This window comes from Verticillium nonalfalfae (assembly GCF_003724135.2).
Source record: "Verticillium nonalfalfae strain VnAa140/NRRL 66861 chromosome Unknown scaffold_1, whole genome shotgun sequence".
Classification (NCBI taxonomy): Eukaryota; Fungi; Ascomycota; class Sordariomycetes; order Glomerellales; family Plectosphaerellaceae; genus Verticillium; species Verticillium nonalfalfae.
Window position 1 is genome coordinate 67,053 of NW_021167226.1, and position 14,417 is coordinate 81,469.

Genomic DNA, 14,417 nt, shown 5'->3' on the forward strand with positions numbered 1-14,417 from the left:
AGATACCCCCATGCCGAAGACGTGTGAACACCTGATCCATCCCATGCGTAGCTTTTTTGAGAAAATTCGGAGGCCCGTCCAATCGTGGAAGTCGTGGGAAGGGTATTTAATCGAAGAGACCGAAGCCCATGTCGTCGTCGGACTCCTCCTTCTCTGTTGATAGTTAGCAATTGAGTCGGCCTCGTAGCAGGTTGTGTGCGAATAAAAAACGTACCCTCCTCCTTGGCCTCCTCCGCGGGAGCGTCACCGCCGGCGGCAGCAGCGCCACCAGCAGCGGGGGCAGCACCGCCAGCACCGCCCGAGGGGACGGAGGCGAGCTTGTTGGAGCCCTCAGCGATGAGCTGTGATGCATGTCAGCAAAGTTATACAACACCCGAAAGAAAACGTCCCAAGCGATGAGACGACATACCTCGTTGATGTCCTTGCCCTCGAGCTCGGAGAGAAGCTGGTCAAGACGCTCCTGCTCGACCTCAGCACCGACAGACTCAAGGACGGCCTTGACATCAGCGGCGGAGGGAGAGGTGTTGCCACCGAGGGTGAGGAGGAGGTAAGCCGCGAGGTGCTTCATCTTGAATTTGTGTCTATGCGACGAGAAGACGAATTAGCTTGGTCGTTTGCGAAAGATGTCGAGAATGCGACAGAGCTGGTTGCAGTGGCAGGGCAAGTACTAACAGATGGACGTGGTAAAGAACACGAGAGGTCAATCAATTTAACCGCGAGTTGGGCGGAGACTGAATCTTCGAGTCCGAGGGGTTGATGGGTGGTTATTTTTTTCGGTAAGACCGGACAGGAAGTTGCAGCGAAAAGTTCCAGGCGGAGCGAGTTTTGTCGCAAGGTGACTCTGTGGGCACACCAAAATAGCCGACCCTTAGGGCGAAAGCTGCGCCATTGGTGGGGTGTCACATGTGGCTGGAAACACTCCAAGCACAAGCCACGCGGTTTGTCATTCTCAGCACATTGCCCCACTGCAACGCTTGATGCCCCGACTAATACAAATCCTTGATAATAGTTAGGTAATTGGCACCCCGATTGCTGGCCCAGACTGTATCCAGACGGCCAGGCGCAGAAGGACACCCCAAGGGGGCCGGCCGAACGAGCCTTCCCAAGATGGTCTGTGCATTTCCGCTGATTTCGCCCTCTACGCTACTGGGCACATATAAACTTGCCCACCTCGCCGCCCGCGTGAAGTCTTTGAAGCCTGCCAACGTTCCTCCCGCCCGTCCAACGCCTTTCACGACCTCGAAAATACTCTACACATTGAAAACAGCGACTTTCAAGTCTGATTTGATCACGGATCGTCTCGAAACATATACGAAATATCCGCTGCGGCTAGAGACACCCTAATCGCGAGCCGCTGTCTACGACTTCCGTTCTCCCAGCCAGATGACTCAAACGAGGACATCATAGTTGCTGGCTTTGACTGCGCGCAACCCATCACAGTTGCTTGACGGGACCTCGTCACACAGTCAGCCGCCATGCCGGTGAGTGACTTCTGCGGGAGCGGAGATGAAGATGGGCTGGGTGGCGCTGTTCATGTGACTAACGAATGTGGCCAGATCGGAGATTTGCTCGCCTCCATCAGTGGCGACTCGTCACGCCCATCCTCGACGCCGCCGCTGCCGCGAGCGAATAGCAACCTCAAGCGCAAAGCCGATGAGGAGTTGCGGCCTGCGGCCTCAAAGACCCCGAGGACTACGCCGGTAGCCTCGGGAGGTTCAGCGACATCCACTCGACCTCTCACGGACAAGGCACCCCCAACCCCGTACAAGGGCACCGCTGGCAATCGACCGACCGCCGTATCAAAACCTACATATAGTTCCGCTGTCAAAGCCGGCTCGGCCCCGGCCAGATCATCGAATGGAGCAAGCGCAGCGAAACTACCTGCCAGCCGGCCAACGCCGGCGGCCGCGGCGCCAGCGGTAAAAGCTGCCCCGCCAAAGAAAGGTTCATTCGCGGAGATCATGGCTCGGGCCCAAAAAGCTCAATCCACCATGGGACAAGTCGGGAAAATCCAGCACAAGGTCACGGAAAGGGGTGTTGGTAGGAAGGAAAGGGAAGAGCCGGCTAAGGATGCCAAACAACCCCTAGCCAGGACATCATCCAAGTTCAAGGGTTCTGCAAGGCCCGCCAATGGTCCTTCTCGGCCGACCAACGGCTCGGCTCGCCCAACAAACGGCACATCACGACCAGGAGGCCCACCACACCAGCGGAATATCGCTACCAAGGACCCTCATAGCAGCGTTTCTGGCCGAGGAAAGGACAAGCGAGCTCCTCCTGTTGAAGAGAAGAAGATCAAGAAGGCCGCTGTTGCCACGACCGGCTACACTGGCACAGCCCGGCCCCGTCCTGGCACCACTTCCAAGGCGAAACCTGCAGCTCCTGGCGGCGCTCTCCTCAACCCCCGCACAGCGCCCCGCTATGGTGGCTCCTCCAAGCGCTCCCGCTACGATGAAGACGAGGACGAGGAGATGGACGACTTCATCGACTATGATGACGAGGAAGAGGACGACATGGGCGGCCCTCGCTATCGTTATGATTCGGGCTCTGAATCCGACATGGAAGCCGGCATGGATGACATTTACGACGAGGAGGCCGAGGCCGAGCGTGCCGCGCGGCGGGAGGATATTGAACAGGAGCGACTCGAGAAGCGCCTCAAGGCCGAAAAGGAGGAACGAAAGCGCAAATTCCTCGAGCAGCAGCGGAACCGCCGTTGAAACGGCATCTCCTCCTGCATGCGGTTCAGCATCGTTACGCCCTCTTGATTATCATACCCACCCCATCTCATCCATCAGCGACGGCGTTGTCCTTGCTTTTTTTTGCACCAAGAATTCATACTTTCCATTCCTGTATTTTGCTTTTGCGCAACAACGCGCATGCTGCAGCTGGGAATAGGGGGCGATAAGGGGGAGGGGCAGGTTTTGTTGGGAAGTACATCAAACGTGGGGCGTTTGCCGCGTTGTCTCGGTAGATAGGCATTCATAGGTTTTTTGCTTAGCAGGATCGGCTGCATTGGATAAACTGTTATGTATTTGGTTTGCCCACAACAACTTCTTTGACTCGTGATTCACATTCGTGCCGTGATATGGGCTGGACTATACGTCCAGATATCGCCGCTGCTTGCAAGTGGGATTGCCGTCGTCAGAGTCAACTGTATTCATCTTCCAGCCTGCTCAGTTATCTTGTCACAAATTAAACCTCGTATCAGTAGTCTCCACGGGTGGTTGGCGTGCCTGAGTGTACCAACGTGATTGTACCTGTATCGCCCGCAAATGAAGCATTGTATCAACCAAACGTAGATAGTGACGACCGCCCCAGTCAAGACAGGAAGGTTCGTCTCGACGTCTGATCCACTAGCACTTGGGGTCCCCGGCCTGCCACGTGTCTGTGGTCTGTCTCTGTGTCTCCCGACCGCTGGCAACTTTGCCACGGTAAACGCACATGGCGATACACAGAAGGATGCATCCTGTCCACAACTCCTGGAACAATGCAAGGCCGCTAAGGTCGAAACTAGATCAACGACCGCAAACTTTGCGTTTCTATACATGGCTCGTACCCAGATCCAATCCTGTGAGGTTCTATAACCCGCAAAAATACATTCCTGGTTGCAAGGACAGGCTTCTGATCACGCACAAACCGGGCCGGCGAATCATTTGAAGCTTGTGTTGAGGAGGTAGTACATAAATCATGCCAATACAAAATACACTGGTAGTGCTCTAGCCAGGACTACTTCTCCGCCAATTGATGGGAGAGCCTGGTGAGCGGGGTTTAGAGGGAACAAGCTTAAAATGAGCGGCGACAGCAGATGGAAACAAACTCGCTGCACCCTGTTCAGAGGTCACTACAACTCAGGGTGTCCTGGTCAGCATTGCAGGCCCAAGAATTCATGTTTCGCTCTTTGACTAGGGAAGATCCTCCGACTTCAAACCAGAGTTACCATATCCACTAAGGTTCCACCCCTTGTACTGGGGCTTGCCGCCGGTCTTCGCAATCTGCAGAGCAGAAGGGGGTGGGTTATGCGGCGGTAGGCCATGCTTTGGTCGAACAGGTGCCCGGGGCAGCGATGAGTGGGCCGCAGGAAGCGTGCTTTCGCTTTGAGGTGCCCGTTGTTCCGCCGCACCAGAGTGCTGACTATTGGCGGCGGCAGCTTCGGCATTCTTTTGCTCAGAGATTACGCCCTTTTCTCGTAGATACTGAATAGATCGCAGGACAGTAAGATCTTCCTGGTCCTTGTCGTTGAGGACCAGACGTTGCTGGATCGTCAGGTTGCCGTTATTGGCTTCGCGCTCTTTCATGGCCGCTTCTCTGACTTCAGGGTCATGGACGAAGCGGCACTTGCCCTTCTTGCCGCATGTACCACCGGTGGAATAATACTTGCAGTGCTTGCTGACATCTGCCTTCTTCGCTGGAGGAGGCGGCGCCGGAAGATGCTGCGAGCGAGTCGACAAAACTTCGGGCTGGTCGTCACCTGAACCCACATCAGAGAGAACAGGACTGTCCCTCATCTCGTCACCCTCGTCTTGCTGCTCGCGCTTCCGTTTGATGGACGACTCAACCATTTCGAGTTGCTTTCTCAGCTTCTGAGCCATCTTTTCTTGCCTTTCAAGAGCAGCTGCGCGTTTGTCGCCATGTTGATTGTTTGCCACCTCGGCATCCTTCTTGGCCTTTGAACGGGCAGCAGTGGGGAAATTTTTTCTTCTGTCCGCAATGTATGAAGCAATATCACTGACTCTGGCCATGGTGTTAAGAACGCTCTGGAAAGACCAAACAGGAAAGGAAATCACCTACTGAAGAGCATCTTGACCGATGAGTTGGCGGAGTGTCTCCTCTTCTTTCTCGTCATCCTCAGATTCCGAGTCTTGACCCGGTGTGAGCCCGAGCGTGTTGGTCTTCCTCTTCTTCTTCTTCCCAGAAGCATTGGAGTCTTGCTTGTGAGAATGCGATGGGCCATCAGGACGTTGTCCTCCATGTCGCGGTCGAGTCTTATCGCCGCCATGGTGATTGCCTTTGCCTCGCATGTTGCCACCACCGCCACGGAAGCCGCCCCTGCCACGTCCGGAGTGATGTCCGTCTTGCTTGTTATGGTGGTCACGACCGGAATGAGGAGTTGAAACGTGTGAAGGAGGAGGGGGAGCAGGTGGGTAGGCATGATATTGGGGTTGGTGGTGAGGGGCTTGGGGGTACGCGCCTTGGGCACGAGGATCTGGGCCAGGGTAAGGCTGAGGATAGCTGCCGCTCACTTGAGGCTGCATGCCTGGGGTAGGATACTCGACACGAGCCTGGTCTCCCGAACTTGGAGCCCTCGATGCGTTCCTGTCACTTCCGTATCCGCCCCGATGATGTCCACCGCCGTATGGAGGCTGAGATCGGTCGTGACCCGCCCAGCCCTGCTGCGGGTTGTATGGGGGAGGTGCCGCGTAATGATATTGTTGTTGCTGTTGTGCGGTGGGGGGACCGCCGTAGGCTGGCTGGTGTGCAGGAGGCTGGGAATGTGCGTATGCCTGGGGAGCATAGTTCGGATGGTAGTTTGCAGTCGAGAGTGGCGCTGGCGCATGGGGCTGGTGCTGTGTAGGCGTCGGTGTATGACCTTGAGGCCATTGCTGATGCTGTGGAGGGTAATTCCCGGGGGGGAGTTGAGGAGCAGGATAGCCAGCGGCATGAGGTGCGTAATGTTGTTGCTGGCTGTGGCCGCCGTACTCGTAATGGGGAGGTGTCGGTGTGTACTCTGGGCGACCGCCAGCGGGATACCCAGCTCGACCCCTACCAGCCGGAGAACCGCCATTACGAGGTCCGCTATGCTGGTATTGGGCACCATGATGGCTATAGCCAGCGTGTCCCGACTGTGATGCCTGGGGGGGTGGAGGCGGAGGACCGTAGTTGTAGCCCGACATGGCGGGCTATCGTGTTGAAACGCGGCCAACTAAGGCCTCCAGAAGATCCTTGAGAACCAAGAAATGAATCCACAGCTTCGAGGCGTTTGGGTTCGAAAGAGTGCCGAAAGACAGGCAAGCGAGCCAGAATGCAATCAGGCGGCGAGGCTGTGTGACGGTTCTTCGGACTCTCGAAGCCTGAAATGCTGCTCGGGCTTTCCCTGTAATATAGGCCACGAGGGAGTGACGAAACAACTGTTCACAGGGCAGTGCCTGGGCTCAAAGCTTGCCAGTTCGAAGGAGGCGGTGGTGAAGATTGAGCAGCTGTGGATGATGAATTGGTTGAATGAAAGGAAAGCAACATTAGCTGGCAGATTCCGACTCGAGGAACACGGACAGGAGGTGTCGCGGCTTGGTGGAGATGTGCCTTTTCCTGCATAGCGCTAGCGCATACTGAAGGTCAGTGGGTGCAGGGCCCCATACAGGACGACTTTGATTTCTATGTTAAGCAGGCGGTCAGAGTGGGGTCGGTGTCGTTCACGATTCTGCCGACCTTCCGTCTTCAGAATCAGCATCTCATTCACCACGATCTTCAATTGACCTTACTGCCCTGCCATATTTACGTGTTCATTCTCCGTCAAGACCCAAGAGTCTTTTTTCTGGCGATTTGCTATGGATGTAGCGCCTTGTGGACTTTGTGGACGATAATCCCCCCACCCGCTGAAATGTTCATTCTCGTGAGTCTTCCAGAAGGCCTTTTTTTTCTTCCCGCAAGGGTACGATTCTGACTGTCACTCGGTAGACCAAAATCGCGGATCTGGTTCAGATCGCACCCGACGATTTTAAAAAACGAAGCATCGTGGCCATTGAAGACAACATCAACGCCAAGTATGCAAACCGTGTCATTCAGAAAATCGGACTTTGCATCTGCCTTTATGATCTTCTGTGGACCTCAGAGGGGCTTATCGGCCATGGCACAGGCTTGGTAAACGTGAATGGTAAAAACGGCGTTCTCTAGGTTCAAAGAACGACGACTGACAGCCTTTAGTCGAGTTTCGCCTCGTCGTTTTCCGGCCTTTCAAGGGTGAGGTCATGCTCGGCCGTATTCGAAGTGCGACTCCAGCGGGCATCAACCGTGAGTCCCACTGCTAGCTGAGGCTTAGGATTCGATTCTAACACCGAAAACAGTCCGCACTGACTTCTTTGACGACATCTTCGTCCCCTTTGAGGATCTTCCCGAGGGAGCCGAGTTCAACCACCGGGATCAGATCTGGATATGGAACTGCGACGAGGAAACGCAGCTGTTCTACGACATTCACGAAATGGTCCGCTTCCAGGTCATCGACGAGGAATGGCACGACCAGGCACCGCTGGGTCCAAGCCAGTCGGACGAGGAGGTACTCCCAACGCCCTACAAGATCAAGGGCTCCATGGCCATGGATGGACTGGGTGTCTGCCTTTGGTGGGATGGCGAAGGAAACGAGGAGCAGGAACAGGCTGTTTGAAGGGGGCACGCATAGCTGGCGGCGGAATTGGGCTGGCACGGATTTGATTTGTCTATGAGTTTCTATGTTCTGATACCCTGGAGCAGCCTCTGCTCAACTTCATCGAGGACAGAGTAATGTTCAACAACGGCGATGTTCTCAGCCTCACCCTGAAAGAGCTTGTCAGGGTCCTGTCCAGGACCAAACATCTGGGCGTTTTGTGGGGGTCCCATCTGGCCCATTTGCTGGGCCATCTGGCTGGCGGCTGGGACATGTCAGTGATTAATTATTGCATCGAAACCAGAGGAATCCAACCATGCTTACCGTTGTCACTGCCCAAGAGGAAAACGAAGACAGACTGAAGACCAAAGATACAGAGGAAGTACCACGAAATGCTAGACATCCAGCGGGGATCTAGGTCCTTTGTCGCGACGCCAGACTGCAGCATGCTCTTGAACTTGATGGTGATGGGGAAAGGCAGTTTCACTGTGAGATATTAGCATGCGACCGATTGGTTCAAGTTCAGGTGCGCCATACTGATAACGTATCCGCTGAAGAAAGCATTGATCCAGCTCATGATGAGGGTGTTGGGAATGATCATGGCCATGTTGTTCTTCATCATACCCATCATGCCATCCATGGCACTCGGATCGGACAGAGGGTTGGCAGGGGGCTGGCCCTTGCTGTCGGGGTTCTTGAGGTAAGCGCCTGATTCGTATGAAGAGATGAGCTGCTCGCGGCGCGCCTCAAATGACTTCTTCGACAGGACGTGGTGGTGGTTGCGGACGGACTGGCCGTGGATCATGGCGCGCTGTTCCTTCATTGTCGGCTTGTCGATGACTTTGGGTGCGTTGGCAAGCAGAGTGGCGGCATAGTGACGGAGAATACCAGTAAGAATCATGACGATGGTGATTGGTACAAGGATCCAGTAGCTAGAGTCAATGGTTAGCATCGCCAGAAAGACGCATCGAGCGGGGATGCGCACAAGAGCTGGGGATCCCGATGGATCGTTTGAACGGGTGGTTGAGCCATGGCTTTCGATTCAATGAGCTTCCCTCTTCACTCAAATGAGGTGCAGTATGTTGCGCAGCGATATGAGGCCCGGCACGTCGAGAAGTCGGAAGCTGGCGGGCAATTCGGAAACACGACGTTGGAGTTGCGGTTGGAGCTGCTCTTTGCCTTGTGGCCAGCTTTGGCACCCTACGCAGCAACACCGACGGCGCTAGTCCGCATTGGGTCAAGCACCCCGCTTGCCGAACTGCAGCAGGGGCACGGTGCCAGGTAGGTACACCAAGACATCGCGACAGGCCAGCCTGGAGCTTAGACATGCTTCACTGTCTGTCACTCTGGTCTTCTTCTAAACCGCAGCACAGAACACGGCTTTGGCCCAAGCGCACTGCGACACACCTCTCCAAATATCTCGTCATTGCTGCTCCAGAGACTAGCAATCATGTCGTCCGAAGAAAGAATAACCGTTCACAACCTGGCGGGTGAGGTCACCACTTGCACCACGGTAGCTCTAGGACTCTCACTAACCCGGATTTATTCAGATCTCAAGAACACCTCAGACGACGCGATTCCCAACTACCTCAACTCTCTCAAGTTTACTCAGTCCCATACGCTAGTTGATATCCGTCTCGCCCTTGGCTATACCGCCTTCGCCATCGCCGGTGCCTGCTTCGCCTGGGACTACAAGTTTGGCTTCGACGCAACAAAGCAGTACTCGGCCGTTGCCGTCGCCCTTTACACGCTCATCAACAGCGCTCTGACCCTCTGGATCTGGCTCGTTGAGAAGGGCGTGATATACCAGGGAACATCCCCCTCTGGCGAGAAGGTAATGTGCCACGGGCACTGAACCGCTCTCAGCACAGTCAGCTAACAAACCAACCACCCAGATCTCCGTCGCTACTTCAACAGTCAAGAACGTCCCTACCTACCACCTCAAGATCACCCTGACCCCCAAGTCCGGCGCTTCCACGACCATTGATCTCGCCAAGCCCTTCACTCAGTGGTTCGATTCTAAGGGCACATTCGTCGTCGTTCCCTTCCAGGAGATGCTCGCAACAGGTATCCCAGCCATCGGCAAGCTCGACGCGCGCCGCGTCCGCTCCGGCGCCGAGGCTGAGAAGCAGCAGGAGGTGTACGACCCTGCTGTCCTCGATGCTGTTCTCGCCGCTCAGTCTTCGGCTTCGGCGACGGGAAGCACGGCAGAGAGCAAGTCTACAAAGCGGAGGAAGGCATAGGAGCATTCGGTATTGGGGCGGTTTGGGCCAGAGACAGTCCTCCAAAAGATTCCTTGACTTTTTTTCGGAAGTGCTAGGCTTTGAAAATCAAAAGAAAGTATCCAAAAGCGGAGAAGACACTCATGTTCGGCGTTATTCAAAGCGTAAGCAGCGCATGGGCGCACTGGAATATTCCGCGGCATCACAGGTCCATGGTTAGGATACTGCAACATGTCAAAAGAAAGGAAATCAAAATCATCATCTTTTCAGTGTTAATTGTGATGATACACGCATGTCGAAGATGGTGGACCCTCCTAAATTAAGCACAGAGAGTTCTTCTACTTGGTGTATACAACCTCTTATCTAACGGGGTCCCACGCAGCCCGAGCCTCCAGCGCAGCACGTCTAATCTCTCGCACACTATCACCAGAAGCCCTCGCCAGCGAGCGACGCACCGCCGATGCAGCAGAAAGCAGATCTCCCCGCTCACAGTAGGCTGGCAGGGCACCCAGAAGCCTCACTGCCAGGCGCCTCGACTGCTTGGAGCTGCGGCCCGTGGGATCCAGCTGGTGGAAGCCCGCCGGCATCCACTCCTCAGTCCGTGACTCCCCCTTCCCTTCGAGCACGGCGCTGCATTCTCGGATGACGCTCTTCGCGAAGGGCTTCACCTTGTCAGGAGCGCTGGAGCAGATGCGCAGTAGCACTGTCAGGCCGGCCTCGAGATCTGGTCCGGCGCCAATGTTGCGGGCAACGCATATGATGAGACGGATCAAGTCGTCAGCATCCTCCTCGTACACCGTGTAGTCTAGCCACTGAGTGGCAGAAAGAACGGCTATGCTGTAGTTGGCCGTGATGAGGGTGTTGTCTTGGCTGTTGGTGCCTATACCCCAGGCCTTGGCCAGCATGGGCTTGATGACCTCGACATACGCGCGCTGCCGCCATAAGGGGCTGAAGAGCTTGGGATTGTACTCTTTCTGAAGGCAGTCTTGATCACGGAAGAGTAGTCCGACTCGGCGAGCGAGAACATGGCCAATCTTCTGATCAGCAGGCCCTTCGATGATGCCAGCGATAACCTTGCCCAGGTAGCCACCCTTGTATTTCCTCAGAATACCGGCGACGGCGGCAAAAACAGGGCGCGCAATGAGTGCTCGGTTGTTGTCTGGGGGTCCGGCTTTCGTGTCGGAACGAGGATTGATTGCAAGCTCTATCTGTGAGTTGAGGCTGTCGAGAACATCAGTCATGTCTGCTGCGACACACTTGTTGGCGAGGCTGGTCAATATGGCCAGAACGACAGCCCGAGATCGTGGGGAGGCAGCGTGGTCTTTAAACAAGAGACCAGCAACTAAGATGCGGTACAAAATTCCCTTGGTGACCTGGTGATGGGTTAGAAGAACACTGGACTAATGAAGGAAGGACACGTACTCCTGCATCATTGCTCGGGTCAAAGATGGATGCTGGCAGTTGGAGAGGCACTAGCAGACCAAAAGAAAGGATGATGGTACGTCCGTCAGAAAGACCGCTGAGAGGGAACTTGGGAGGATTGGTCTTGCTAAGGCTGGAGTCGAATATCCATTCTTTTTGTGCCAGCTCCCGATACGAGGCGGTTTGACCATCTGCTTGAGGAATGAGATCATCTGAGTGGAAGAGACTAGGAACATCCTCAATCAGAGACAAGGCGTCCTGCTGGCTTCGGTTCATTTGTGACACGATGAACTTGGCAGTATCGGAAAGGAGTTGTAGATATTGATCTTGGTTCTGCTTCTCCTCGTCGCTGCCCTCCTTGAAGTCTGAACTGAGTGCAATCGAGGCGCTCATGTTGTCTTCGGGAAAACCAACAGCCGTTGCGCGCCTGTAGAGCTGTCTTATGACAAACAGACTGATGAGAAGGAAGTCACCGATGAGCTGATCTGCCGCACCTTCCGCGGCCGGTGTCTCGATATCACCAGTCTTGAGCTCTGAAAGCGCTTCTTGTGTGTGTGCTGTGACAAGGCTAGGGAAGCGTTGGGAGACGTATTGCACCCAACGCTCTGCTGAGAAATGAGGATGTGCCTTCTCACGAGTGGCGTCCTCGTTTTGCTGACGTTCATTGCCTTGTCGCAGCTCTGTTTTGATAGTCCGTCCCAGCGACGCCTCGCAGGCATCACGGAAGTACCTCATTGCCGCTTGAACGCCAATAGCATACTCCACCCAAACATTCGCTGTCGCCTCTGAATCGAAGCTTGAGTTCAATTGTTTCAAGAAAGTGCCAAGGAGCAGCACAAGGTGTTCCGTTTTCTCTCCAGACTTCGGGATCTCGGAACAGCCAGTGAAGGCCAGCTTAGGCAGGATATAGTGGAGTGTTGCTTGAAGCTCAGCCGGCGATCTTGAGGCTGCCGAGTGGCAGACAGTGGAGCTATCAGAGACGAGCTTGGGGAAGACTGGTGGAAAAATAATACTGGCTTTTTGCAAGGCGAACAGGGTTTGATCAACGAGGGCAGAAGTTGATTCAGACGCGGCGTCGTGTTGAGCAGCAAAGAGGAATGTCGAAAGTTCAGAACAGATTTCTGAAGCCGCTTCCTCACGCAGCATCAGACCGAATTTGGACCCTGAGCTGGCGGATGGTTGGATGACAAGCAAGCCCATGCCCTCAATGGCCTCTAGGCCAATGCTGACAACATCTTTGGGCGCACCTGGGTTTGTAGCCTGGTGAAAGGGTAGCGCATACGCTTCTCGGTGAAGAGACACGAATGCTGGCTCAGTAGAACGGAAGGCCTGCAGATCGTCTGCGGTCATCGAGGGATCAACCAGTGCGGCACGCAGTCTGAGGAGGGCGTTGGAAAGCGCCAGCAGGCTGCGTGTGTGTTCAGAAGAGCGAGTGTGGCGGAGGTTTTCTTTGACGTGCGTTAATGTCGGAGAGACCATAATAGCGAAAGCTGACGGCTTGGCTCCGTGAACTGCAACCAAGAGCTTGCCGGACCCTGTAGCGTACGTCGGGTTGGACAGGTCGTCGAGGCAATCTCTTTGGACGGTAAGGGCGAAGTCTCGAAGGTCATTACCCGTCAGCTTTTCCGCTATCGTTCGGATGACTTCAAGAGTTCCCTTGATTGTGTCTTCAATTTCGCCATTGCGAACCTCATACTTGAGGCTCGTCCAGATCTTGTCAACGTAGGGGACAAGACCTTGCTGGATATGCGTGTAATTGTCGACACAAGCCTTGATAGTCTTCAGGATATCCAACTGTGGTTTGGTCAACGATCTGGTCATTTCTATTTAGCCTAGGGCTACCTACCTTGACATTGACGGTGACAGAGTCCCCTGAATCTAGCCGCCCGACAAGGTAAGGGATTGTGAGGGAAGCAAGTCGATAATGAGCGGCAAAGCAGCCTCGTAGCGCAAGCTTCAAATCGTCTGCCGTAATTCCTGAAGGGTGTTGGGACGTCCTCAGAGAAATGGGGAAGTAGGCCGAGAAAACATTGAATACTTCTTCTACGAGCTCATTTGCGGCAGAGTAATCTGCGAGGAAAGTTTTCAGAATGCCGAACCAGGTGAGCAGGCACTTGGGGTCGCGCTCATTGCGACACAGCTGCAGAAGGTCGGTCATGAAACCGGACGTGGAGCCGTAACGGTACTGCAGGTCATTGGAGACGTCAGGTCGACTGATCAGGACGTTGATCAAGTCGTAGATTACGGAACGAGTCTCCGAAACCTGTAACTTGAAGTCATCTTTGAGGGTGCAGATGCTTGAGATGATCTTGTCTCCATCAGTAGCCTGGAAGCCTTCCATGTTACTTAGGTGAGTAAGCGCTTTGGCGGCGGGGAGAACTCCAGCTTTGACATCAAAGTCGAACATATTGCCGAAGAAGTGGATTAATGTGGCAACTTGGCTCGGTCAGTACGTGTTGCCGTGCGGTGGGCAGAACGGGGTTTACCTTTGCTGGGCTTGAGAAGCTTAGGGTCAAGGACCTCAAGAGTATCTGCTAGGAAACTCAGAGCTAATTTCAAGTCAGAAAATGAGTACATCTCGAGCACGGAACTTCCTCTAACCGTTTGATCGAGCGATCAAATCACCCTCTGCTTCGCCCTCCTGGCCGTGGTCCATGGCATCGTCACCACGGCCGGCAATCCATGGCTGAATGGACTGTGACCATCGGGCAATCGCATTGTCAGGTCTGGGATCGTTTTGAATTACTGTGCTATTGTCAGCTTGCGAGCCACGCAGCGCACAGCGAACCTATCAAGATTCTCATACCTGAAGCCGACTCCTGGGCGATCTCTTGCTTGCGAGCGACACTGTCGCTCAGGACAAACTCAAGAGCCAACTTGCGAAAGTCTGCCATGTCTGAAGGTATTCTATATCAGATTGAATATGAGAATGTTATCCCGCACCGTCTCGACAGGCACAATGCCGAGCAAGTCAAGATGAATGACTGAGGAGTGACCGGCTGTTGTGATACAGAGGCCAAGGATTCACAGCGAGGGCGCCGATAATGTCCCTTGGAGATATCCTGAAGCGGCGAGAAAGGATCAGTTAAGTAGGGAGGTAAGAAAGCCTTGGCGAGTGTACGCTTCGAAGGCTCACTCCCGCAATATGCTGAAACCACCAAAGTCCAGGTGCCCCGCGCTCAGAAATGCAGCACAAGGAGGGGTACTTTGGTGGGGGAAGGGGAGGGCAATGAGCGGCAGACGTGCGCGATGCCGTTTGTCTCGGTGAGGATAAAAAGAACCCCGAGCGAAAGAATGCACGGCTGATGCGATAATGAGTTGCTCATGCGCTATGAGGTGCAGTCAGTCGTTGCGGTTTGGTAATCATCGCCTTTTGGCTGGGCGGTTTGTCACCCACACACTCAGCGTTGCTGCAGTGGCAG

The 14,417-nt window shown here is 54.6% G+C and overlaps 7 protein-coding genes across 7 annotated transcripts; 3 read left to right on the top strand and 4 right to left on the bottom strand.

Annotated features, from left to right (window-relative positions):
• Positions 1 to 106: 106 nt before the first annotated feature.
• Positions 107 to 568, bottom strand: RPP2B (60S acidic ribosomal protein P2; the record flags this gene model as incomplete). Its single annotated transcript, XM_028634289.1, has 3 exons — positions 107 to 153; positions 215 to 341; positions 410 to 568. The coding sequence occupies 3 exons, from the start codon at positions 566 to 568 to the stop codon at positions 107 to 109; spliced, it is 333 nt and encodes a 110-aa protein (XP_028499329.1).
• Positions 569 to 1,475: 907 nt separating this feature from the next.
• On the top strand, positions 1,476 to 2,714 carry D7B24_000024 (uncharacterized protein; the record flags this gene model as incomplete). The annotated part of the gene is made up of 1 exon (XM_028634290.1): positions 1,476 to 2,714. One exon carries the CDS (start codon positions 1,476 to 1,478, stop codon positions 2,712 to 2,714), a length of 1,239 nt encoding a protein of 412 aa, XP_028499330.1.
• A 1,185-nt stretch (positions 2,715 to 3,899) lies between these two features.
• On the bottom strand, positions 3,900 to 5,888 carry D7B24_000025 (uncharacterized protein; the record flags this gene model as incomplete). The annotated part of the gene is made up of 2 exons (XM_028634291.1): positions 3,900 to 4,728; positions 4,786 to 5,888. The coding sequence occupies 2 exons, from the start codon at positions 5,886 to 5,888 to the stop codon at positions 3,900 to 3,902; spliced, it is 1,932 nt and encodes a 643-aa protein (XP_028499331.1).
• Positions 5,889 to 6,592: 704 nt separating this feature from the next.
• Positions 6,593 to 7,372, top strand: RPC25 (DNA-directed RNA polymerase III subunit rpc25; the record flags this gene model as incomplete). Its single annotated transcript, XM_028634292.1, has 4 exons — positions 6,593 to 6,604; positions 6,670 to 6,865; positions 6,916 to 6,978; positions 7,056 to 7,372. The coding sequence occupies 4 exons, from the start codon at positions 6,593 to 6,595 to the stop codon at positions 7,370 to 7,372; spliced, it is 588 nt and encodes a 195-aa protein (XP_028499332.1).
• Positions 7,373 to 7,434: 62 nt separating this feature from the next.
• Positions 7,435 to 8,383, bottom strand: EMC3 (ER membrane complex subunit 3; the record flags this gene model as incomplete). The annotated part of the gene is made up of 4 exons (XM_028634293.1): positions 7,435 to 7,616; positions 7,676 to 7,837; positions 7,889 to 8,283; positions 8,337 to 8,383. 4 exons carry the CDS (start codon positions 8,381 to 8,383, stop codon positions 7,435 to 7,437), a joined length of 786 nt encoding a protein of 261 aa, XP_028499333.1.
• Positions 8,384 to 8,801: 418 nt separating this feature from the next.
• On the top strand, positions 8,802 to 9,594 carry D7B24_000028 (uncharacterized protein; the record flags this gene model as incomplete). The annotated part of the gene is made up of 3 exons (XM_028634294.1): positions 8,802 to 8,841; positions 8,902 to 9,185; positions 9,247 to 9,594. The coding sequence occupies 3 exons, from the start codon at positions 8,802 to 8,804 to the stop codon at positions 9,592 to 9,594; spliced, it is 672 nt and encodes a 223-aa protein (XP_028499334.1).
• A 338-nt stretch (positions 9,595 to 9,932) lies between these two features.
• Positions 9,933 to 13,889, bottom strand: D7B24_000029 (uncharacterized protein; the record flags this gene model as incomplete). The annotated part of the gene is made up of 6 exons (XM_028634295.1): positions 9,933 to 10,946; positions 10,996 to 12,789; positions 12,842 to 13,431; positions 13,482 to 13,544; positions 13,597 to 13,740; positions 13,802 to 13,889. The coding sequence occupies 6 exons, from the start codon at positions 13,887 to 13,889 to the stop codon at positions 9,933 to 9,935; spliced, it is 3,693 nt and encodes a 1,230-aa protein (XP_028499335.1).
• Between the last annotated feature and the right edge of the window lie 528 nt (positions 13,890 to 14,417).